The 25,770-nt window shown below is 41.1% G+C and overlaps 2 protein-coding genes across 12 annotated transcripts in view; one reads left to right on the forward strand and one right to left on the reverse strand.

The window, feature by feature from the left end:
- The first annotated feature begins 1,121 nt into the window (after nucleotides 1-1,121).
- Nucleotides 1,122-18,947, forward strand: RIOX2 (ribosomal oxygenase 2). Of its 9 annotated transcripts, none has more exons than XM_083820710.1 (11): nucleotides 1,122-2,311; nucleotides 5,040-5,174; nucleotides 5,301-5,736; nucleotides 8,186-8,305; nucleotides 9,366-9,494; nucleotides 11,978-12,081; nucleotides 14,511-14,613; nucleotides 15,251-15,416; nucleotides 15,679-15,767; nucleotides 17,042-17,155; nucleotides 18,274-18,947. In XM_083820710.1, the coding sequence occupies exons 3-11, from the start codon at nucleotides 5,305-5,307 to the stop codon at nucleotides 18,433-18,435; spliced, it is 1,419 nt and encodes a 472-aa protein (XP_083676836.1). In that variant the 5' UTR covers nucleotides 1,122-2,311; nucleotides 5,040-5,174; nucleotides 5,301-5,304; the 3' UTR covers nucleotides 18,436-18,947. The 9 variants fall into 9 exon arrangements, with proteins under 9 accessions (XP_083676836.1, XP_083676844.1, XP_083676841.1 ...); XM_083820712.1 differs by having other exon boundaries at nucleotides 2,305-3,813; XM_083820716.1 differs by having other exon boundaries at nucleotides 2,306-3,813; nucleotides 18,277-18,947.
- A 289-nt stretch (nucleotides 18,948-19,236) lies between these two features.
- The window catches only part of CRYBG3 (crystallin beta-gamma domain containing 3), a 94,017-nt gene continuing 87,483 nt past the window's right edge, over nucleotides 19,237-25,770 (reverse strand). For all 3 annotated transcript variants that reach the window (XM_083820682.1, XM_083820684.1, XM_083820683.1), the window contains 3 exons: nucleotides 23,413-23,571; nucleotides 22,679-22,838; nucleotides 19,237-21,218 (listed from right to left, as the gene is read on the reverse strand). In XM_083820682.1, the coding sequence (XP_083676808.1) occupies nucleotides 21,130-21,218; nucleotides 22,679-22,838; nucleotides 23,413-23,571 (408 nt within the window). In that variant the 3' untranslated portion in view covers nucleotides 19,237-21,129. The remainder of the gene's footprint in view (nucleotides 21,219-22,678; nucleotides 22,839-23,412; nucleotides 23,572-25,770) is intronic.

A 25,770-nucleotide genomic window follows, 5' to 3' on the forward strand; every position in this document is an offset into this window, starting at 1 on the left:
TTCCCTCTTCTAAATATCTTAGAGGATCTGCAGCAGCAAGGGCTCTACAGTCTAGCCTGCCCAAGTCCCGTGTAGACTGGCCAGCAAACTGACCCACACATGGAAGCGTATAGGCAAAGAGATTCATGCCTGCATTTACTTTCCCAGCACATCCTATACAGGTACCTGAAAGCAGTTTAGTTTTCTTTGATGGAGAAAACTTATTTATTTTGCAAGTGTGAATGTAACCATTGGCAAAGTGTTCTCATCATGGAAAGTGATGAGAAATTCACTATATAGCGAGTTTTATTATGATAATGACGAGGATTGCATCTTATGATGATGAAACTTACTGCAAACTTTTTTCAGCAAAGCTTATGATTTTTATCTTCTCAATGCAGTGATAGGGATGATACCAGGATCAATTATGCTTCACAGATCCTTTCTTGTAAAATAATAAAAAACAGTATTTAAATGCATTATTTTTAGAGGGCTTTCTGAGCATTAGCTGACTAAAATTCAGATGACCCTCTTTTGAAGTTTGTGTCACCTTCCGGAAGGGTATGGTAGTAAATACTTTTAGTCATTTTGTCTAGACAAACCAGCATGAGAGTCTTTATAAAAGTATTCACAAGTATTTCCCACTCCTGTTATTTGTGGCCGTTTTTGCAGCCAGTCAAATGTGGGAGTTTTAATTCCCACAGCATTTACTAAAACTTATGTAAATACATATTTGTTTGAGTGTTCACCCTAGTGGTATTCAAGCAGTTATGCTGATAATACTTTGTGGATTTTTGGAAAACAGAAATAACAGCTTGTAATTGCTCCTTTGACCAGCTGAAGCGCAGGATGTGGCCTCCCTATTTTTAGCATCTGCTGGTACACCCATCTGGATTAAGAAAACATCCTGGAAGTGTTAATGTAGGTGATTAAGCTGCAAAATTTAAGTCTGGAAAACTACTTCACACTTCAAAGCTTTATAATTTTTGAGGAAGAAGTAAGCAGAATTTCATGCCAGTGACCTGTTTTTCAGAGGGCTAGAAAAAGTTACACCTTTGAATATCCTAACTATTAGTGTTTACACTAAAATGATCTCAATTTAATACATTTTGCAAGTGTCCTGGATGCTGAGTGACGTCACGATGAACTAATAAGAGGACAGAATTAGAAAGCAGAGAATATCTTTTTTTTCTTCTAAAGTGACAGTCCAATGAAAGAAAATGCTTGAGAGAGAAATTTAAATTTTCCTGTGTAATTCATATACATATGTACATAGCTTTAGTTTCAGCCCTGGCAAAATTTATCTCCTTGTAACAAATCCACATGCTGATCGGTCTATATTTTTCATGACTGAATGGCAACAACGTCCTGGTCATCTGGAGACCAAAGTGGTCCAGGAGGTAAAGACGCAAGGACAGAATACGATGAAAAGTGTTTGTCTTTTATTCCCTTCCATCCCCTTTTTCCATGTATTATGTTTTGCCATTCTCTCTATTCAGCACATAGGAGTTTGGATGTATTAGTGAATGTGGAACCCCATGGAAACACATAACATTTATTCCAAGGGACCCAATTAGCGCCATGGAAGCAGGAGTTATTTCTACCACAAGAAGAAACAGGACTGCAGAAGAATTTTCTAAAAAGGCAGGAATCTGAGCTGCTATTTTAGATGTGATAGGTAAATGTGATATTTGGATGCTCTATTATTTCTGTTATCTTAAGGCAACATCTCCCTCCGGAGTGCTGCTAGGACACGGTCTCCTCTGTTATCTATCTTTGAGAAGTCCTTCTAGGAACTATCATGTGCCCAATACAACTTTCCACGTATATTAGCCACATACTTAGAGGCTGCTCAGGTTTCCAAATTTCACCTTTTGCTGGTAGTTCTATTTTTTGTTCTTCAGGTGATCAGTACACAAGAACACAAGTTTAGCAAAACCTACCTAACAATTTCTCTGACATCTTGCAGCCAACGTAAAATTAACCCATTAATAGACATATTTAATAAAGGCAACTAAAAATATTTCGAGAAGTTTTCACACCCTCAGTCAAAGGCCTCAGCAGAGGGACACAAGAAGGAGACTCAGGTCCAGGAAAAAACAACGCAGCTAAAGCCCAGACCATTAATTAGTTATTATACACAGTAAAACTTCGCGCAAAGAACCACAAGGTTTTGCGATGTATTTGCTATTTTAACCCATCACGCTCAGCAACACGGGCTGCCTCCGAGGCTTCCCAGTCGATCCCTTACCGCCCCCCGGCCGCCATTTTGTGGCGGCCGCCGAGCACCTCCTCCGGCCCCGCCCCGCGCAGCGGCCCCGTGCTCGGGAGGGTGAGCCCGGGGGTCCGGGGGGGGAGCGGAGCCGGCGGGGGCGGCTGATGGCGGCGGGGGGGACCGTCCAGCAGCCGCCCCGCCGGGGAGCAGGGGGACATCGGGGCAGCCCGGCGTCTTTGCCTGTCCCGGCTGCGGGGTGGGAGGCAGCGTGGGGTGCTGGGTGCCGGGGCAGGAGCAGGAGGCAGCGTGGGTGACCCCCTCGGGGGGTAGAGGGGTGCCAGGAGTCGCCCCGGTGCTCCGGGGATCGTCAGACCGCGGCCCCCGGGGGCTGCTGCCCGCTGGGCGTGCTGCAGGCGGTGCCCCTCGCGGCTGGTAGCTGCCCCCCTTGGCGTGGCCGCACGTGTGAGCGCTGGCTGGGATCCGCGGCTGGCCCTGCAGCACGGTTTTCCGTGTTTTTTTTTTTTTTCTCCTTTCTGGAAAAAGTTTAATGGTACCCACATGTGGTAGCGCGGCGGTGGGAAACAGCAGGGCTGTGTGGCCTAAGAATAGCTGTGACCAAGTGTTTCTGCCAGAGCCCCCCCCACACACCCCGTGCTGCGTAAGGGCTGCTTTACAGGCCTGCGCTCAGAAGCAGGGCTCAACTCTCAGTAAGTTTAAGCATAAACAGGTGTGTGACAGGGAAAATACTGATGTGGAATAACTCCTGTCTGAAGCAAGAAGTGGTGCGCTCTGTTGTGTTTTTCTTGCTTGTTCTAATAAGCCAATAAAACACGGCAGCACAGCATGCTGTGTAAATGGAGCCCAGTTCTGTGAGCAGTACTTACCGGGATTTAACTGTTGAAGGCTGTGCGTGAGCATGAGGCTGATAGGACGGATTTAGGTCTGGGATACAAAACGGGCAGTTTGGTCTTGGTTGGATTTGAGTTGCTGGCTTTGGGGGTGTCAGTGCAAAATCTCAATGCCTGCAGCATTGTCAGAGGTTGCTAGCAGTCGTGGGCTAACCTTCAGTCCTTTTGAGCATTCCCACTTCTTGCTGAGGGCTGTGGCTTGCTGCAGCGAGGAGTGTCCGGTGGTGATGAGCATTCCCTCTTGCTGTACTTCGGTGACTGTCAGTTACTGCTGAGGCACAGGAGCTGCTGATGAAACACTTTGCTAGGGAGTTGGTGTAGCAGTGAGGACGCATGCAGCTGTGTAGGAGAACTTCGCACTGTGCGTACACACCAGAACTAGAGTTTGTTTTGTGATAAGGATTCTGCGTAAATAAAAGCATAAGAGCGTTTACTTTGGGGAGTAAAGCTGTCATTTTCACTGCCAAATGAAAGCTGCAGCATGTTGCAACTCCTTGCGTGTTGGTTTCACAAATCCTGCTCAGACAAGCCCAGGGTTAGCTGGGCTCAGCCAGCCCAGACAGAGCAAGCAAGCTGCAGTCCTGGAGGGCTTGGTGCTGGCTCTCTGTCAGGATGCTTAACTCAGCTTCTCAGGCTGGCTTTCACCTCTGCGTGGGGCTTTGAGCCACTCGGGATGAACTGCTGGTGCTGATCTAAAGTTAACGCAACTATGTCTGTACGTACTATGGTGTTAGACTTACCGTTACTTGATTTTTGCCTTAACTTTCCTGAAAACTTGGCAGATGAGCCCTTTGTGAATTATCTTTTTTATTTTTTACATAATGATATATGAACATATTATCTACCTGGAAAAAACAAACAAACAAAAAAACCCACAAATTAAGTGACTTCCAACTTTAAAATTAAATGTGTGCAATTTGGGGAAAAAAAAAAAACCTTTTCATTCTACATAAACCACAAAGTTTGACAGCTTTACAAAGATGGAAGCAGAACCTTATAATTTTAGTTTTTGCTGTAATTACACAGCGTCAGCAGAAGGCCCTAAAAATATTCCCTCCCTTCTGTAGACTTAGTTTAGCCAGAGCTGGCCATCCAAAGCACAGTGTAGAGACCATGACAGATGTGGGCCAGTGTCGCTGTGCACTGAGGATGACTAACACCGGGCTCTGCAGCATGATAACTTCACGATGTTCCCAGGGGCTGTGGCCTCCAGCAGGTGATCCACAAACAGGGTGCTTTTCTAGGTCTTTGGAGGCTGCTTGAGGGTTTCCTGGGTCTTTGGAGGCTGGTGTAACTGCTCGCACCAACTGTATCACCCGCCCCACCGAACCTGGTGTTCCTTCATCCCTCACACCAATCCTGCCTCATTGCCCACCCGGTGCTCGTGCTTCCAGTGTGTCATACTTGTGCCAGGGGCACATACCTGTGGCTGTATGAGATATGGCTTATGTTGGGTGTAAGTGGTGTTAATGTAGTGAGGTGGTTTTATACAATGACATATTCAATTCTTTATTATATTCAAAACAGGTAGTTGTTTAAATGACTTGAGTAAAGACAATGGATTTGTGATATGTACGGCAGCTGGAAAGCTTGGTTTAACGGGTGGGATTCTGCACTTGAAATCCCATACGTCCTTCCCCATCTTGCTGCAGCTGGAAGGTGGTTGGAAAGTCTTCGCTGTGCTTCTTTCCAACATTGGTGTGTTTCACGGAAGTGTAATAGGGTCCAAATTTCTCATTCTGTCCCCTCTCCACCCCCTTTGCAAGTTATCATTAAAGCTCTTACATGTAAGGGTTTTGTTTTATTTTGTTTTTTTTAGAAAATGTAGCTACTGCTACAGAAGACCAGTCTACCAAGGGTTCTTTTTGTGGGTGGATTTCTGTATTTATAAAGATCTCATGAGTGTGGCCGTTTGGATTCATTGTGTCTGTTTTTAGTATAAACTCAGGTGTGGGATTTGAACTTCTGTGAGCCACAGCTTCCAATAGAGTCCGTTGGAGTTTGCTGAGGATCTGAGAGTGGATTGGAGACCTACTGCGGACTCTCTTTTTTCCTGCTGCTTGGAACAAATAGTGAGCATCTGAAAGCAGAGCCATTCCTGGGGTGCTCTTGTACTCCAGTGGAGAAGGCAAGAGGAGCTGCTCAGGGCCCTCAAGGTTGTGCTGCTGGTTGACTGTTCTCTCTCTCCTCTTGAACAGGAACATGCCCAAGAAAGGAGGGAGGCAAGCTGAAATGGGAAAAGAAATGCAGGTGCAGTGTAAACGAGCAAAGGTGGAAGCAGCTTGTTCGCCGCCAGTCATGAGTTTTGAGAGCCCAGACAGCCTCTTTGGAAGCCTGATCTCTCCCATCAAACCAGAAGTGTTTTTCAGGGAGTATTGGGAACAAAAGCCACTGCTTGTTCAGAGAAATGATCTCCTGCTGGCTGCTTATTACCAGTCTCTCTTCCAGCTGCCAGATTTGAAGGAACTGTGCAGCCAGGGTCTGTACTATGGGCGTGATATAAATATCTGCAGATGTGTGAATGGAAAAAAGAAAGTTTTAAATAAAGAAGGCAAAGTGAATTACATGCAGCTGAAGAAGGACTTTGACCAGAAAAAGGCAACAATACAGTTTCATCAGCCTCAGAGATTTAAGGTTGGGTCATTTCATGCATTTGAATATAATTAATACATGTTTTATAATGCAGCATATTTTGCTTGACACATACTAGACACAGCTTCGTCTCTGTCCCCAGTAAATCCTGGTGAAGCAGCTCACATCAATGACCTGCTGAAATCTATATGTGAACTGTATTAAAAGACAGTTTATACTTTTGCACTGCACACATTTCAGTGGTCTGCAGTAAGAACAAATCTGACTTACGCTGTAAAATTAAGTATTCCTTTTTAAAAATTTGCTTTACATACAAGTTCAGAAAGATCTAAGTTCACAAAATTGATGATTATCTATCTGTGCCTGCTTAAATTATTCTTTCTGCCCCATTGTTTTCTTCTGCAAATGGAGTATTTATGCCGTTTTCCTATAATAGAAGACAAGGTGTGAAATCATGTAAAAGATCTGCAGGACATTTTGCAATTCTTGACAATGGATGGGCTTTGAATTGCACCACAGATGTGAACCACTGCAATTTTGGTGATTGTCTTCTCTTTTTTGTTCTTTTTGATGCTTTTGCAATCTTCATGCATTCAGAATGAGGCAGCGGGTATCTGCACAGTTGTGTAAAGGACTTGGGTGTTTATACTTGGATTTGAGTAGTCCTTTTTTTGTCCCATGGTGTCAATGCAATTTAATTATGAAGTGGTCTGTAAGGACTCAAGTATACAGCTGCATCAGTATTGTTGGCTGATACCAGGTCAAGTGCCACTGGCATTTCCAGTGACAGGGGCATCTGCAGTTGAGATGTTGTATGATTTATGTTGAAATGTAGAGCTTGAGCTGAACGTGCATAAATTCTGGCTGAAGTTGCCCTTGGGTGGCTCGGGTAGTTTGGCATCTTTTGCTGTGAGAGTCATCCCTTTGGTGCATTACCTGTCACATGTCAGACATGGGTGAGTAAAGTTTGTTCTTTAATATGCCCACACAATTAATAAACAAACATGCTTTTGAAAGGAAGTTCAGAGAAGAAACTCTCAGAGTTAATGAGAAAAACCTGTTCTGAGAAGAAAATGAAAAACAATCAAAGTGGAGTTTGGGCAGGGAGCACTGCCAGCCTCAGCCATGGCTCACGTGCTGTACATCAGCTGGTTATTTCATACGTTAAACTCAGGAGGGGGCTGGGGCTTAGCTCCAAAGCTTTGTGCCTTCTGTACTGGGTCTATTCAAAACATTGCACCTGAGCTTCTCGTACTGAATATGTGTCTGGTTCATAGCTTAATGTTAGATCTGAGGTGCATTCTTCAAAAATCTTTGGGGAGCTCTGTTATTAAATATTTGCTTAAATCCCTTGTTGAATTGAGTAATAACCTCAAGTATTTTGCTGCAGTAAGACATGCTTGTTTATATTTTCTTCTTTTTCTTTTCCCCAGTACCTTGTACTTATCTTGACCTTCGCTATAACTGTTTGAAAATTAGATTCAAGTAACGATTTGTAAAGTGTTAGTCTCTTTATTCTTGAAAAGCCCAGAGTTGCAGCACCTTGATTCAGCTTAGCTAAAATTAGCAGATAGATGACTTAAAACTTCTGTGTGCTAGCTATTAGAGTTCCTTTGTTCCTTTTTTTTTTTTTTTTTTTAATTTAAACTGCAGCCTGTGAGCCTGTGTTAACATATATGAGTGATAACAGAGGGAGAATGAAGTCTTATCAGTCTTCTTCAGGATTTGTTTTGATGGTACCTCAGTAGCTTTGTGCTTTGAAGGTTTTTTTAAAAGCATCTCTTGGCATGAATTTGTTAAATTTTAATACATATATTTTAGTTGTGGGGGAGCAAAGTAGTTTTAATAGGTTGAAAGATACAAGAGATTCTTGCTTTGAATTATAAATCTGTGGCTTATTCCACAAACAAATCCTGATACATACACTGCAAAATCTCAGAGGCATATAAAAACAAGTCAGAGATACTTCATCTCCTTGATTGTGTACCTGCAGAGTGTTGCTTGGTTTCTGTTGCAATTGGAGGCATTGGAAACAGGTCTCTAACCTTTGTACGCTCTCTCTGATGCTGGCTAATATAATGCAAGTCATGCATGTGTTTATTGAATTCAGATGTTTTGCAGTTCATGGGATGACGGTTGGTTTCTTTTCCTCTATATCTAGCCCCTTTTTGGTTTTGCAACCTAAAGACAGCACAGGGAAGAGAGCAAACACCAGTGCTGTGTAGCATATCTGGTAGCATGTACCAATCCTTAGCTTACTGACTACCTTTATAGCAGATCTTTGCTTCTGCAGTGCTTGCTTTCTGCAGGAACACCTTTCTACCCTGGCAGCAAGTACTCATTGCTTCCACCTTCCCAGCCTCCATCTCCCAGTTATTGATGTTGGTAATTCACTAGAAGAACCTCCCAGGCAACAAGGGAGGCTACGGGCTGGGAGACAGCCCGGCTTGGCTGAACTGTTCAGTAGTAACATCATCCTTTCTCTCTAAAGGAGGAGCTCTGGAAGATTCAGGAGAAGCTGGAGTGTTACTTCGGGTCCCTGGTTGGGTCAAATGTGTACATTACTCCGCAGGGGTCACAGGGCCTTCCCCCTCACTACGACGATGTTGAGGTAGGACAGCACGACCTTGGCCGTGAAGCTCTGCAGGGGGTTTTGCTAGTGGCAGTGGATACCTCTCTCTGTTTTTTTTTTTTTTTCCTCCCCTCACATAATCTAACATTATAGAAAAATGTTTTTCCACTTATGGTAATTGATTGCAAGTGTTTCCGTGTGGTTGTTTTTTTTTTCCTCTCTGAAATTTCACTGAAAAGGTACTGAGGTATCTAATGGTACTATCCCATAAAGTATGCTTTCCAGGCCTGGTATTTTCTTTAGATGAAAATTTGTTTTGCCAGCTGCAGAAACTTTCTAGCACCTTCTTTTCATTTTCACTTCATTCAGACCCCCAAGAATCTAGAAATTCTTTTTTCCGTTACAAATTACTTGCAATTTTTCACTGGAAGCAGCCTGGTGGTCCTGGTTCCCATTTGCTGGGCCTGCTGATTTTAAGAAGTTACTGGGATAATGGAGTCCTGTGGTCCAAATGCGTTTCAGATTAGCTTCTAAAAGAAGCACTCAAATAACCACTGGATTCAAGCACATCTTGAAGTTGGGCTGTCGCACCATTTATCTTCCCCATTAACTACATTTGGAGTTTCATTTTTCTGCATGTTCTGGCATGTGTCATCAGCCCCTAGCTCACAGCATCCCCTAGGTGTTTATGACACCGTTTGCCAGTGATTGGTGGTAAGACCCGTATCGCCTAACATTTTGAATATCCGTGTGGAAGATGTTACTTTTAAGTTAGTCGTCCAACGCCTTTTTAAAATCATTGGGAGAAACAGGGATTTCCAGGTGCCTACCTTAGACAGGATAAAGCAGATCTTACTTCACAGCTCTTCTCCTCATCTCTAAGTAGAGCCTAAAAAAATATGTCAGGTGTGAATTTCTACATTGGAATTTCTACATATATACACCTAATAATTCAGCTCGTGTCCCTTCTGTTTGCTTTTTCTCTCTGATTTCTGGCATGCTTCCACAGACTTTCCAAGTAAAATGATGGCTTGACATTTCGGATTAGTTGAATGTGTGAGGGGAGGCAGGGCTTCACTGTGCATTTGGTCTTTTGCAGGTGTTCATCCTTCAGCTAGAAGGTGAGAAACACTGGCGACTCTATAAACCAACGGTGCATTTAGCTCGGGAGTATAACGTTGAATCAGAAGATAGGATTGGGAATCCCACACATGAATTTGTATTAAAGGTACTGTAATTGAATTGCTTTAACTGGTCTGAGCTGTAATTGCCTGAAAAGTAGTTATATTTAAAACGGTCCTTTTCTTAAAAACAGTACTCTCAATTCTTGTGGCTGTGAAATTGAGGGCAGGGTTGGTGCACGAAACACTCTGAGCGTAAGAAATTTAGGTTGCAGTTGTCTAACTATCCTATCCTTTCACAAAGGTATCATTTGCTTTAGTATTTAAATAATGGGCCAAGAAACCAGTTCTTTCTGGAAACTGTTTAGTGTTTTATAAGTTGGGCACCCAGAGTCCTGGTTCATGTTTGTGCAGTTCCACGTAGAAAAAGCACTGGTTTTAAGCATGGTTATGAAATGGTTTATGCTGTTACATGCTGTCTGTAATCACTCAGTCTGACCCATCTGTGCACTAAGACTTAAAGTTTACCAAAGTTTTTCACTGTTTTGGTGAATTGGATTTAAATATTATACCTGACCGATAAACAGAAGCGTGAACTAAAAAACATATTAACTTGATGTATTGTTTTTTCTTTTTCCAAACCTGAAAATCAAGTGTTTGGCTGTTTTTTGTTATTTAAAATAGAATATTTCACTAAGATTAATTAATGCAACCCTTTCGACAGCAGCATATCTTGTCCTGTTCTGTTTTACATATTTGTACTTCAGAAGTGTGTTACTTACCCAACAGGTAGGGCTGCTCTGTTTTGGAAGCCTCGTTAGTTTCTCTACCTTGTGTCCTGTCTCTGCAAGGTCCCTGCTCTTTCCTGTTTTCAGACTTGCCTTTGGAAGTAGGTAGTTTAGGAAGAGTGGTTTAGCTTGGATATGATACTGATCTTCCTGACTGTGCAGTTTGTCAGATGGTAATTTTCAGTTGTCAGGATGTATTGGTTGATGCGAAGTCTAGTAGATTACAGTTCAATGTTTTCTTTCTGGAACATGTTGGGTTGGACTTCAATGCCTTTGATTTTTATGGAATAATGCCATATTCCACAAGGCATTGTACAGGTGTTACTGCAGTGAAGATACTGGCCTCTGGCCCTGAAAAGGGCTTGAAAATGTTCCAAGTTTTTAATTTACTTTTATGTTTGGTGTTCCGTTCCTGCGTCCCTTTTCTTTTTGTTGTCTGTATGAAGGTCTCTGACAGGAATGTATAGACTGGTATTTCCTCCCTAAACATCTAAAATATTTCCCATCTCCTATTTTTTGCATTTCTGCCTGCTGTTCATGGGCAGCTTAGAACAAATTGACTGGTCAGAGGCTGTATTGGAGTTCTTCTCCCCTTCTCTGAGAAACTGGTAGCTGAATGAGCGCGAAGGCATGCTAGTTGGTGTAGGAGGTCCCAAACGGCAGTTTGTCTTGGTGACTCCTCATCAGGCCGTGGACACAGCTGGATTGTTACTGGTGTCAAGCACAGAGCTTACGTGGCCAGTGGCTATCTATCCTTCAAGAATGATTTCCCATTTACTTTGCTGATATCCCCACCTTCATCCAGTTCAGAAGAAGAAGTGATCAGAATCTCGTGTCTCTTGGGAACTGCTCTGTCCTTTTCTGGGAGTTGCGACCCAGAGTCTGTGAAGAATCTGGTCATTTTAATTGATGATTGTTGTGCTTGCTGGTTCACGTGATTTACACTGGTGAGACTACCAAGCAGATAAGAAGAACAGGAGTTGCACTGCAGTGAAAGCTGCTTTGAACAGTGATGATCCTGGATTCTTCTGGTGTGAGCAAATTTAAGAAACAGTAAAATTACAACGGAATCAGATTTCACCATTGTTGGTGTATGAATTCTTTCTTTGACTCTGCTATACAGCTATATAGATGTTTATAGGGGAAGCTATAATTAACTGATGTTTTTCCTTCTTGGAGGCAATTTGGTGTGCTGCGTACTTCTCTCTTACCTTGACTTCCTAATCTAAATTTTTATCTGTGTGGAAATTTTATTTAGATAGGTAAGAAAAAAGTTAGGGAGGGGAAATGTTGTACCTTTTTTTTTTTTTTAAGTGCTATAACTGAAAATTTCAGACAATAGTATTGCAACAGACTGCAATCTTTATAGAATATTTGGCTTTTCTTGTGGATACTGACCTTTTCCTTTGACATGATCTGACTGGATTCACATCGCACTTCTTCTCTGCTAGCCCAGTGTATTGTCAGCAGGTTCATCTCAGCTGCGGCTTTGACACCTTTATGCAGCTGAGCTGGAATGTGCATGTTCTGTACTGTTAAAAGCTTGCTTTGTTCTTTCAGACAGGTGCATAATAAATATTAGTAGTAAGTTGGGGAGTTCAAGGTATCAGACTTCCTGGCATAAGGTGCTTTATATTATTAAAATATACTATGGAGGATCTCCCTATTTTGTGATTAAAAAACCAGAAACAAACCACATTGTCAGTCAGTCTGCTCAGAGAGTATTTCCTCTATTTTGGCAACAGCACAGTAAGGTTTGACCAGGTGCCCTAAACATACCGATTCTTTTCATTTTCTTGCAGCCTGGTGACTTGCTGTACTTCCCAAGAGGGACTATTCACCAAGCTGACACTCCTCCTGGGATATCTTATTCTACACACGTGACCATCAGCACCTACCAAAACAAGTAATTATTCTTTCTTTATTTATTTTTCTAAAAAGTGGCTTTTCTGATAATGGCTTTCATCTGCCCGGCGATGTGTGTGAATACAACAGACCTGAAACTGTTGTTTCAAAGTGAGGTCTTGTTGTTAAAATAAAACCTTGTAACGAATGTTGCTTAGCTCTTTTCTGCCTTCATTCTATTTAGCCCTTGTATATTTTGTTTCCCTTTGACTAATACAGGGATAGCGCATGTTACTTTCCTCCTAGAAATATGGTGGAATGGAACATATGTGGGTACCCCACTACTATATATGTTCCCTGCAGTTAGTAACAAAATTTAAGCCAGTATTCAGGTAGCTGAATTGAAGTTTTGGAGGCTGGGGGAGGGAGAGGAGGGAAACACTTGTGTGAAGTGGCCTGTTTACGAGGTATTTGTGCAGCAAACTCAGTGCATTTAATGGGTTATTTTATTATTTACCAGCAGTAGACTTTAATGTGGAAGATAATGTTACAAAAGTAAACTCACTGTTGTGTTTAAAAATCTGTCATCAGTGGCTGAAATTATTGGGCATTTCATAAACCAGAGAAAGAGTCATGGGTTACTTCTTTCATCTTGTTCTCTCCTACATTTTGTAGTCACCCACGCCTGTTCTGATAGACTTGCAGCAAATTCTTTCTTCGCATATATTTTCTACTTATCTGTGTTTTTCATCTCCCCAGCACATGCATGCAAGTCAGGTTTCCTTTGACACACATCTAATGCTTGTGCCCACTGAAACCTTTCATCACACAGGGAAATACTGCTGTGACCTAATCAGCCTCTCTCAGATGCTGGCCTTGGAGTTATTGGCCAGAGTTAGGAATCGGGAAGGATTTCTCTTAGCCACAAAATAGGGCAGAACAAGTTTGGGCATGCTCTAGATGATCATAAGATGTTATTTTTAACCACCGTGCTGTAACCCCAGGATGTCCATACTGCCAGTAACTCTTAATGTGGCCATGGTGGAGGGAAAATTAAGGTGAAGATACTCAGAGGAATGAGTCTTCTTAAAAAAAAAAAAAAAAAAGGGTTCTTCTGATTTTAATTTACAATATTCTATTGAGAAGGCAAAAAAAAGTTATTTTCTGTAAGCACTGATGGCCACTGCAAAGAGTGTTCGAGCTCATTTATAATATAGGTGGCAGTGTAAGTGCTGAGCTGCTTTGGCTAAGTGTGATGGCACACCCAAGCTGATCAGCAGCGAGTGGCCTCCAGAAACACGTCCTCTTCTTCCATTTCCCCGCCCTTTTTGTGCCACCACTTTCCTGCGCTGACTTGGTGCTTTCCCTGATGCAGTGAACTGAATAGACAGAGGATTGACTCCAGAAGAAGTGTATTTTGGTGTGTTGATGGTAGTTGGGCTGGACGGATTTGCTGTTTTACGTTTCAGTGGGCAGGAGTGCTCCTGAATGTGCAGAACAGATCTTGTCCAGCTTGATCCATACAGAGTTCTTACGTGTCAAGCAGTGTTGGACAGACAAGTTCCTTGTAATCGGGTTGACGGTGACCTGACGGGCTTGTGTGGAGTAAATGCAGTTTCTCTGTGAAAGCACAAGCCAAATACCAGCCCGCTGAGAAGTGGTGTCCTCAGGAAGCATATTCCCTGAGCACCTGTGTAAGGATGAGGAGAGGAAAAACGAAAAGCTTGAGGAGTGCCGTTCTTCTATCTATAAAAAGTGGAATTACCATCCCGGCTGTAGGTAATGAAGTGTAAAAGCCTGTCTCTGCATCGCTTTCAACAGGCATATGTAAAGTAAGCAGCAGTCCTATTATAGGCTTGCTATGGTACCTTGATTTGGCTTGGAGAAGGAAGTATGGTCTGGAAACATTTCCCTGGAAAATTGGAAGAGCTCCTTGAAAATAGCTGTTCCTTATTGTGGAGGATGATCAGTCTCCTTGTGACTGCTGTGGAAGCAGTGTGTGTGCAGAAAGAGCCGTGAGGGGGGAGCTGCTGATGGAAGTGGTGTGTTCAGGGATCTTAGGCACTGAGACAAAAGGGACTCCACTGTGCGCTGGGGGAAGGTTTGTGCGGGCCAGATCCCAGCCTGAGGCAGGAAGAGAAGTGTGGAGGAGTTCATTATAAGCAGGGCATTTTGCCAAAGTAATGAGTAGCTGAAGATAGTTGTTGACAGATGGAGATTTGGGGGAAGAGGAGGGAAGCAGTAAGAAGTATAAGATGGCTAATTCTCTTTATCAGCCAGAATCCTTCCCTCCCAGTGTGTAGCCATTCCTGAGTGGAGAAGATCTATTTAAAAATAAATAAATAAATAATAACCCCCCCCTTAAACGAGACTATAATAAGTCATACTTTCTCAGGTAGTAATGGCACCAGACATAGGTAGGGGAAAGCATGCCTCTCTTATTTCAGTGCAGCTATTTTAGTAATTCTCTTTTTCCTTCCTGTCCTACAGCTCTTGGGGAGACTTCTTACTGGATGCAATTCCTGGCCTTGTGTTTGATACTGCAAAAGATGACGTGGCTCTGCGGACAGGCATACCAAGGCAACTGCTCATGGTAAATAGGTGGGACTCGGGGAAAAATAGTTCATCCAGCTGAAACTTTAGTACTGAAGCAAGTGTGTATCTTGCTGATCTGCTCTGAAAGCTCAGTGCAATGGCACTGTCTTGTCCTGCAGCAAAACCACTTCTTCTGAAGACTTCAGGATGACTGTTCTGAGGTTTGGTGCAGCTGAAGCAATGCATATTCTTTAATATCGCAGTGTCCTTGTATGGCTCGCTTCCTTCTCAAAGCAATGTTATTTGCTTTGGAGCTGTCAGACAGGTGTAGTTTCCATCAGGTCAGACTTCTGACTCTTTAAAAGTTAGTGGAGCTGTAAATTGTTCTGTGTCCTTTTTATGGTTGTCTAGCTGTGAAAGAGAGAACAAGTCTCTCTTTCAAGTACGCTTGCAAGCCCTTTAGCATTGCAGTTAGCCCCATAGTGAGGAAAACTGAGCATCAGCTTTGGTGTGTGAACAGCTCAGCTCACATGGAATGTGTAAAATAAACAACATTTGTTGTTTTGGGAATAAATCTTGTTACCCTTTGGAAAGATAAAAGGGGACTGTCCAGATCATCACTGCACCTCCTTCTCTCTAGGATAGTCTCTGTTTAGCTTAAATTCATGTGAGAGCAACTCTGTGTGAATATTCAGCAGGTGGATATAGCAGACTCAACAAAAAAACTGAGCAGCATTTTGAGAATGCTTGCAGACCGCCTGGAAAACACCAAAGAACTGAGATCATCTGACATGAAGAAGGATTTCATTATGAACCGTTTGCCACCTTACTTGGGATGCGATTCTGATCCTTTAACTCCAGGTAGGTTTTGAGGTTTACCACCTCTTTATTCCCTTTGCTGATGTTATGGTAGAGCTGTTGCTAACTCTTCCTTTTATGATTTCTTTTGTGTATTATGGCAGGCAAAGATTGGAGTCTAGTGTGAGCTTCGTGTTTGAGAAAGATGTCGAAACATAGCTTAACAGGAAATGTAGCCACAAGAAGAAGGCTAGGAGAGTAGGGCTAATTTGCACCACTTATATGGTTTCCTTCCTTTCTAATGAAGAATTTTTTTTTTTCTTAGGTGGGAAGTTGCCGAAATTAGATAGCCAAATTAGACTGCAGTTTAGGGATCATGCAATAGTTACGGTGGAGCCCGATCAAGAGAATTCTGTAAGTATAAGGAAGGTACCCCTCTGCACTTCGGGTGTGTGGGAGTGTTGCAGAGTGTGAAACAGGGTCTTGGACTGTTGTACTGGTCTGTCTGAAAAGGTCCTGCAATTATTGCTTAGCTGGATAATACATCCTATTAGGATTTGGTAGGAGATCTTGGAGTTGCTGTCAAGCAGTAATATGGCTTGTTCTTGCCTTCTGGAAGAGATCTACAGAACTAAATTTATCCTGTGATTTTGCATGGCAGGTGCATGGTTTTCATCTGAGACTAGATGGGATAGATCATTACCACCACTAAATGAACTGTACAGCTCTTGATAATGGATTTAATTATTTATTTTATTCTTTGTGTTCAAGAGCACAAATAGGTTTCCTTAGAAAGGGGAATTCTATTGCAGCTGCTACAGGCTGTCTATGCGCTTAGTCGTCACCTCTGAGTGATCTTTATCCCTAAGCTGCTGCCAATGAAAACAAAATAGTTCCATAAAATAGATGCTGGCATCTTGGATTATGTTGTGTCCAGTCTGCTTCTTAGCTATGAAGGTTTGTGGTATGAATTTGAAAAAGTTATTGGAGAAAACTGACTGCTCTAGAATTTTAGACTTCAGACTTCTACAGAATTATTTTGTTGTCTTGTTTGTTTTCAATTAAAAAAACCAAAACCTAGGACATCTTGTACTTTTTTTTTTTCCACAAGTAAATTGTTTCCCTGTGAGAAAAAAAACATAGCGTAACTTCTGATTTTCCTCCCCCATTTTGTTTGTGTCTGTATTACCGTGAGAATATGTGGGTTTTGGAAGCTCTGTTGTTGCTGCAACTCCTTTTGATGTCATACAGATAAATCTGAATGAGATCACACAGAGAAGACTTGTGTCCTCAAATTCTCAGTGAGATCTGCCCACAGAGCACTGAACTAGCTTGCACAGCTTAACCAAGGAATGATAGACATGATTTTCAAGAGACAGACCAGTATGATGGAAACTTAACAATATGAATTCCTTCATTAAGACCTTCTAGGAGGTGCACCTTAAATGGCACGTGAGTCCAGCAGAGGCATTATTAAGGCAGAAAAGGCTTTAAAATCTTCCATAAATGTTTTGTAGACTCCCTTATTTCTGTCATAGCTAGCTGTTGGATCATTATGTTAGGAAGGTGATTTCCTTTTCTTGATACTACAGTGGACTCCAGAATTAGGCAGATAATATTGTCACTTGAGTGTGATGAATTTGAGGATGCGGGGCATATGTAACTATTTTCTTCCTGCTGTCTCTTAGGATGAAGTTCGCAAAGAGATGGTGTATGTGTATCATTCTTTAAAGAACAGGAGAGAAACTCACATGATGGGGACAGAAGACGATGATACTACCAGTGAGGAAGGTGTATCACAGGTTTGTTCCCCACTTCATTTTTATGAACACATACACACACAAAAAAGCTATGTTGTCTTGTTCGGTTTTGCTGCAGATTTCTTATGCATGCCTTGAGTTATGTCCTAGGTAATGTAGCTATATGCTGGCACATGTTCTGTAGTGGCAGGGGGTCACTGTACCTTCTGCAGGACAGTGTGTTTATGCCAGTTTGAAATGATGTTAGCCTCTGATGTTAGCCCTGTTACGTAGAGCAAGGTAAGTGTGCCTATTTTAGGGTGGTGTGGGAGGGTGGGTCAGCATCAGGAGTAATGAGTTAAATCTCTTCCTGAAGTGTAAAGAGGGAACTTCTGTTATTAATAAGGCTGCAGGTGGTTCTCCTTCATGCTTACTCAGGGTATATACAATATTCCTGAAGAGGCTGCAAGCTTTGCATCTTTTTGTTCCAATTTATGACAGTGAGATGCTATTACGTCAGGCTTGTGACCTGACCCTTGGATACAGGTGTCCACAAATATACCTTAGAGGCAAAACTCTTGTCTAAGCAGTTATATATAGCAAGGCTTTTTGCCTGTCAGTTGCTTACTTTTTAAGGTAGATTTTGCTGAACCTCTAGAGAAAACTGGTAACTGAGGTCTCATACTGGCAGCTGGACAATATATGTAAGTCTTAGAATATAGCTTTTTGCCCTTAAGGTCTCCAGCCATGGCAAGACAGGTCTTCTAGGTCTTCTGTCAAACTATTCCTAAAGATTGTGTGTAACAGAAAGAAACAAACTTACATCCTCTTCTAAAAATAATGGGTAGGGTTAGGCAAGAGTGTAAATTTGAAAAGGCATTTGCTTCCTCAGTTCAGAAGCCATAAGAGGAAGACATGTACCTTAGGTCTCTCTACATCAGTAAGAGGTGCTAGAGCATGTAAGCACAGCTTTCATATAAGAAGAGATTTCAGCTGTATTTCTATTAAGAAAATCAGCAGGATGATACTGATTTTATGCAGGATGCACTCAGAAATCCCAATGTGAAGTGGGAAAGGAGCACCTGCTGATCAGTACCTATGTCTTAAACATTGTGTAATAATAGACATGTTGTACTTGTGAACACTGAAGTGGTTTTTCGTTTCCTTTTTTTTTCTCCCAGCAGACTCATGGACTGCGTTTTCCTTTGTCATACTTGGATGCACTGAAGCAGATTTGGAGTGGCAGTACTGTTTATGTTAAAGAGCTTAAACTTACTTCTGACGCAGAGAAAGAAAACCTTGCCTTGTCACTATGGACTGAATGTCTAATTGAAGTTTTTTAATGCTTTTGTAAACTAGCTCCTCATGGAAGCAGTATTTCTGGCCATTAAGAAGTTCTTGAAAGAAAGACTCATTTTTTTTCTTTCTTTCCATCCAGCCCTTGGATTGTATTGCTGTCTAACAACACACTGCAATATGTGTGTGCATACGCAAATACATACATGCTTTGCTACTTTCTTATGCTGAATGTTCTTTTAGTTTCCTTAGTGCTTTGGGAAAGTGGTCATCGGGACAACAGGTAAGCTGCTCAGAAACACTAATAGTGGAACAGTTCATGTTACTTTTAATTGCCAGACTGTTAATACCCTTAGAAAAATTCTGTATCTCCACCAAAATTATTGATGTCTTACACTTCTTAGATAATGAAGCCCGATTTTAAGTACCTTAGTTCCTGGGGGATATTCTATGAAAAATCCCTTCATCACAGCTGTAAACAGCTCAATTTACTTTCCCCATGCTGTTGATTTTTTTAAGATGCTGTCACCTGTCGAATAAACAAATGTTTAGTATTTAACCTCTGTCCCTTCCTAATCTGAAAGTAACCCAAACCTGTACCTGGCATCTGTATCTCCAACACTCACCTGAGTGGGTTCCGGTGGCAGTATTGCAATTATTTTAATACTTTAAAATCTACATTTAATATGCAAACCGATATAATGGCAGTCACTTATTGAATGTACTTATTTCTGTTTTTTTGGCCAATTGAAAGAAAATACTTTACAGGAATACGCTTGACATCTATTAAAAACTATTATTGTGTTTTGATAAGTTTGTTTAAAAAGAAACCAACAGGCAAAAGATTCCTCCTAAAAAGTTTTATACAATTAAAATATACATGCTTAGCATTTTACATTCAAGATCTCTTAAGTACAAAAGCCTTCTTTACTTGGTTATATAACACTGGCACACCAAATATGATTTAGTTGTTCTTGATTTAAAAGACTAGACCTTTTTACACAGGCTTTAAAATTGCATATAGAAAGCAAGTCACATGTAGAACATGATATACTGACATATTAAAAAAAGCAAAACAAGTGCTTTAGTTGTAAAAATATATACATACATTTGGAAATCTGTTATTTAAACAGCAGATTTATGATAATTTTAGAATGTAAAATAGTAAGTTAAGTGCAAGTAGACTTTTTTAAATAGTTCTATATAGAATTCCATTTCATACAAAAATAGACATCCATATATTTTACTTCTGTGGCAAATAGGGTTATGGGTTTTTATTTGCTTAAGGATGAATCCTGTTTGGGTGCACTGGAATAGTTACAGCTTTTGGAAACTAAAATAGCTTTGTTTTTCACTAATCTAAACTCTTTAAATAGTTATAGAAATACATACCCTGAATATACAAATAAGGAAAAAAAATTACATATTCAATAAAGTAGATTAATTTAGTGACATGCAAAATGAAGATACCAGTGAACTAATGGACTTCTATTCCACTTGAGGGGTTAACAGCCCTACAAGTGTCTGCAGTTCCTTACGTATTTGTCCGTGTTGAGTGAGGAACATGCTTATTACAAGCCTGCAAGAACTGCAGTCCAGTAAAGTATTTTTCTCTTCCCTACCTTAAGTGACAGCAGGTGGGATGGCTGCATATTGCTGAAATTGAGGAAACTGCAAGCATGCTGGACTGGTCTTCATTAGTCTAATTCCTGCTCCTTTGGGCTAAGATGGACATGTTGATGAGCCAGAGGAACCTTAAAATACAGTTACACTGTTCTTTTGACATTAATCAAGTTGGAATGCAGGCTGCTAGCACTTGGTGAGTTACCTTCTGAAGGAAGGCATGGCTTCAAGAACAAATTATATTGTATTAAATTAGTCTATATGCATGAGAACAAGCTAGAGTAAAATCATCACTGTTCTAAATTCAGTAAGCCCTTGTAGAAATCTAGCCTGACCCAAGATAGCTGATTCTCTTGATATATGCATCTATGCCTATGTATTAAAAGTGATCTTCAGGGATTACTCACAATTTCACGGGTTGGACACAGCCCATGGATCTGCAAAACAAGTTCCTAAATCTGGAAATTTGGTCTTGCTAAAACAAATGAAGATAAAGGCCTACCAGTAACGTTAGGAAAGTAACAGTCAGATTTTCATTATTGCCCCATTTCATATACTGAGCTGGGAATTCCAGTTCAAAGTTGTCTTTATGAACAAAATAAATTGCACTTTAGCAAGAGATACGATTTGAGGTTCAGGATCGCTTAGAGCCTGAACTGTTTCCCTTGGGACATAAAAATCCAACTCAACCTCTTTCAGGCTCATTAGTGCATTCATGCTTCAGTGAGCTTTCATCAGTTTTTGAGAGAAAGGAAAAGACAACATTTCTAAAGAGTCTTTTCCATCTTATCTCTTGCAGTTCATATCCTGCAAAACTTCTGTCTAGCCTTCTGCATTTACTTTAATACTTCAGATGAAAAGTAACAGCGACTTTCATAGGAGAGGCCTCTAAAAGAATCAGCTCAGAGTACAGTCCCGGTGGAAAGACATTAATTAGCTCACCCTCACATCCTTCAGATTTGAGCAAAATCCAGTTGTTTTAGGAGTTGGTGCTTTGCACAAATGAAAGCAGAGAGGATTTGCTGCATAAGGTTCCAGTGGTGCATGACTTCAGTAGTAGGTTTTTTCCTCCAGATGTTAATAAACAACATAAGGTCCATCTGTGTGGTGGGTTTTACTCAAAATATTTCAATGTCCCATTTTTGTGAATGTTTGTCCTCTACTGGCTGATTCATAATGATGTGATTCTTGTCATAATAATTTCCTCCTTAAAAACAAAACAAATTCATAAAGGCAAACCATTAAAAAAGAAAAGCTCAGAAAAGTCTCAATAGAATCTTTAAAAATGTGACTAAGAAGAGAATTAGCTGATAGACAGACGTTCTATGAGGGACAGGCTACTGTCTGCCCTTCCATCACTGTTTGTCTCCTTCAAACTGTCATTTATCAACTTAAGCCCTGAGGAACTCTATTAATTCAGAAGCAGAGTCCACCAAAAACTTGAGTCCTCAATATACCTTTGTGCACAAAAAAAGCACCTTTAAAGAGATTTTTGCTTTTGGCAGATCCTGAGATCCTACTATGTGAGTGGATTTTTGAACTTACATGTTGCTAGAGTGAAAATACACAGAATTACAGCTATGGGGTATTTGGCATAAAATAACCATTTCAGACCCCAGATTTATGAAGTCTTTAAAATTTCTCTCCTTTGACTACATGTAGCATAGAAATAACAGTGCATTTGTACCATGCCATAAATAAAAATCCACTAAAAGAAATGCGTGTTCTAAAAAGCGATCAAATGGTATCTCCCCACTCCAGCCTTCAACATTGTGCAGTGATCTAGGCAGCACAGCTTTCAGATACTGTAAGAATTGCTATCAGTATTACCAATTGGGATTTCACTTCTCATCTAATCGCTTAGTAGTCACTATTTATCAATTAATAATGGTGCTTTAACTCCTTACTTATGGAAGCCAGAAATGCTCTATTAGTTTAAAATCACTGAGCTGAGAATTCATTATCAGCAAGTCTGAGGTGCAAAGGTCAGATCTGTAATGGCCAGCAGGACACTTACTATAAAGGTTGATAACTTCAGATGTGGGGTGTGCCATTACCCTGGTCTGTACACCCTGCAGGGGTGTTAGGCCATCAGTTAATTCACTTAGTTCTTCCATCTGAGAAGGCAGCATCATGGAGCCCCCAGCCTATAACCAGACACTGTAAGGTCACTGTCCCACCACTTTTCCTTGGGGATAAAACTTTAGCAGCAGCAGCGGGGCTGGAACGAGTTGTGCGTGAGGAACAGGCAGTCTCCAGTGAGGTTGTTCTACCATGATGGGTCAGTACGACTTGGACGTTAGCGATGAGAATTCTCACCAGCTTGAAAACATTAGGAGCAAGCACTTTTCTCTTTTAGGCACACCTATTCTGTGGTGGTGTTTTTTCCACCACTGTTGTGTCTTCTGTAACTGCCATTTCTTACTATCAGTGCTACTGAATTCCCTGAAGTAGAATAGCTGATTTGATAAAAGTAAACCTCTGGGATCAAACAGTAAGGTCCCCCCAGACTTGTCACACTGTCAAGCAACTGAACATAAAACTAGCAAGACAGGATACAGTATTTAACCATAGGTACAAAGGAGCTGGAATACTGCAACTGGCCACAATCCTAAATGCATTTAGAACATGTAAGGGTTGATTTCGTTTGTTTGTTTTTTTATATACCTTTAATATCAAGCACCAGTTGGTCGCTGAGGTATGAACTGATGGTTCCATCCTCGTTGAGTCTCCACTTTTGCCTTTCCTTCCCATGTTCTGCCCAGAGTGCGACTTTGGCTCCAGGCACGTCTCTGCCACCAATGACATCCAGACAGGCATTGTTAGCCTAAGAAGCAAGAAGAAAAGTGAGATCCAGGCCACAAAGCTTCAGTTTTGTGTCTGACTTACTTCTGTTTCAGGCCCTGAAAATATTACAGTAATCATGCTATAGTTGGTAAGTAAGGCGAGTAAGCCAGGAACAGATTATTCAACAATTGACTAGTTGCCCAATCACAGAAGGTGGTCTTTGTTACTTTAGTTATTTCTTATGTTAAGTCAACAGTTTTTTTTATATTAAAAACAGACCATCAAGGGCAGCATTAATACAAAAACACAGCCTTTCTTTGTGTATTCCTTTCCAGAGAAATTCCTAACTATTTAGAGATAATAAATGTTCTTAAATGTGAGACTTTAGACAAAAAACAGATTCCTACTTACAAGAACATCAGTGCCATTAGACAGATATTGTCCAATTTGCCAAAGCAGACAGAGTACATCTGTCTATACACAGTAGGAAGATGTAGGTTATAGAAGTTTTGGTTCAACGTGCCTAGGAGAGGCCAAAAGCTATCCAGGTGTTAATGCTAGTTTCTTTTAGAAATCCAGGTGTTACAACCCACTTCCAGCATCTGGAAACTCACCTTGGATTTGAAGAGTCCATGACAGTAGTGCCAGAGCTGGGTATTCTTGCCATTGTATGGAGACACGCACACTGATGTTGCTCTTATATCTGCTAGGCTTCCAGCAACTGTCAGGTATTTACCGTGGGCTCGGTTCTTGATTCTGAGGTACACTGCTGGCTGAAATGGTGTGAAGGAAGACAGTTAACACCACACAGATTCAAAAAGTTGATGCCAGAATGCCTCCCATCCATCCTACATTAGTTTTCTAAAGTATATGTTGCATTCCCCAGTTCCAGATGACTATGTAAAATACTTTTAGTGGAAATGAATGTGCATGTAAGGCAACACTAAATGTTTTTCACATGCAGACAGACAGCTACATGCAGCAATAGCAGTTTTTATTTAAGTGTATTTCTGTCTATAGAACTAATTCCTGTGACATGCAAATAGCTTTAGTTCACATTTCATTCACTCCAAGGCCAGTAAATGGGGTATAATGCACAAGCTTTTTACTCTCTGAACACAGAACTTGCTGAGTCACCTATCCAGCAACTTCAACACCATTAACTGGAATATTAACTGAGAAGTTTCACCATTGCTTTTGAACATACACAGACAAGAGGGTACTCAAATGGCATCTTCTTTTACTCAGCTTACTCAAAAAATAAGGAGATTCTGTAGGGCTACTACAGGATTTGTGGTTTTGCTCCATTATTCACAGATTTTGGAGCAAATAAAGGAAAGGGAACTATAAAGGGCAGCTCCCCCCACATGCCAAATTCTTCTGAGAGCTTTGAACCTCCTTTTTCTGTAATAAAACAAACCCTACATTAAGAGACAATAAAGCCTCCATCCTACCAAGCATCCATGAATTCATATAACATATTCATCCACGTATTCATATATATATTGTATATTCTTTACAGGGAAGGGATCATATTTGGAAGGTCACTGAGCAAAACTGTTGGGTCTCATCTTGCATTAGTTTCAGGTGTTTAGCTTTTCTTGCAGTACCTATTACACCAGCAGACTTGACACAGAAAGGAGGAGGAAATACAAAGTGGTAACAAGTTTGTAGTAGTATTCCAGTCTAAAAAAAAGAAAACCTAACATATTCCCACAGAAGTGTCAAGCATGACCAGCAGAGTGCACAAACTCAAGGAAGCCTTGTCTGCAGGATTTAAAATAAAAACAAAAACAAAAAGCAGCATACAAACTCCAAATGCCAAAAACCCCAGCAAAATACCTGAGGTACTACTTATAACATTGCTCACTGTTGCAATATAAAAAAGGATGCTACTGAATACAAAAGCTCTTAAGATTAGTGTCTGAAGAGAGAATTCTGTTTTTAAGATGAGCACAAATTATTTTATTGTTATTTGCAAAAACAGAGCCAAAATGGGATCCTTTGGTAGTTACCACTTCCAAGGAATTCCAGGGAACTGTCAACTTCCTAGACTAACAAATCATTTTTGTTAAAATTTCTTTCCTTTTCCAGTGGGGAAGCATATAATGCATAACTAACGGTAAAGATGATCGTGTTTTTCACTGTGACATCTCCCCAGTTGAATCTATTATTTAAAAATAAAGCAGCATTCGTCATGAAGTGGAGACAAGTTATTCTGTGAGCAGCAGAGCTACCGAAAACTCTTCTGTGGAGTTACTGCTCACATTCCCTTCCACTCTCCCTTTCCCTGTCTTCCAGGACACAGTGCTCCCACAGCTATGTGCGGCTGGGCACACAGCAGCATGTGCTTTGGCTGTTTTAGAGCTCATCTGTGTCCCTGATTACCTGACACCCCTCGGAAAGGTGAAGGGTCAGAATTAGAAATTGGCATTGCTTGGGTGTGCAGTAAGGATGGAGAACCTTGGTGGGACTGCACAAACTTTGCTTCTTTTGGAAATTCGGGCTACAGCAAACTTGTTCTTGCTTCCATTAATGTTAATTATAAAACAAGCCAATATAGAATTGGTTTTCTCATTATATGTTTATATTTTTATATTACAAAAATGTAAAAATAGCATATCTAGAGAACATGCTAATGAGCCGTTCAGAAAAGCAAAATTTGACTCCAAGAAACAAGGAATTATTTTCCTTTAGGAACCTAATATAGATCTCAGTAACTGCCAGTGGAGGAATTTTCTGCTACAGTAATCTTCTGGTATGTCCTTTTGGCTATCATCATTTGGCCTGATTTAAGGAGTACGATGTGCAGCATTATACTCAGTGGTACGACTGATACTTTCGCACTAACCCCCATCAAAGTCATAGAATCACAGCATGGTTTGGGTTGGAAGGGTCCCTTAAGGATTATTCAATTCCAACCCCCCTTTATGTTGGGGGCCCCAGAGCCGAACACAGGGCTCCAGGTGGGG

The sequence above is a fragment of the Anser anser genome (genome assembly GCF_964211835.1).
Source record: "Anser anser genome assembly, chromosome: 1".
NCBI lineage: Eukaryota > Metazoa > Chordata > Aves > Anseriformes > Anatidae > Anser > Anser anser.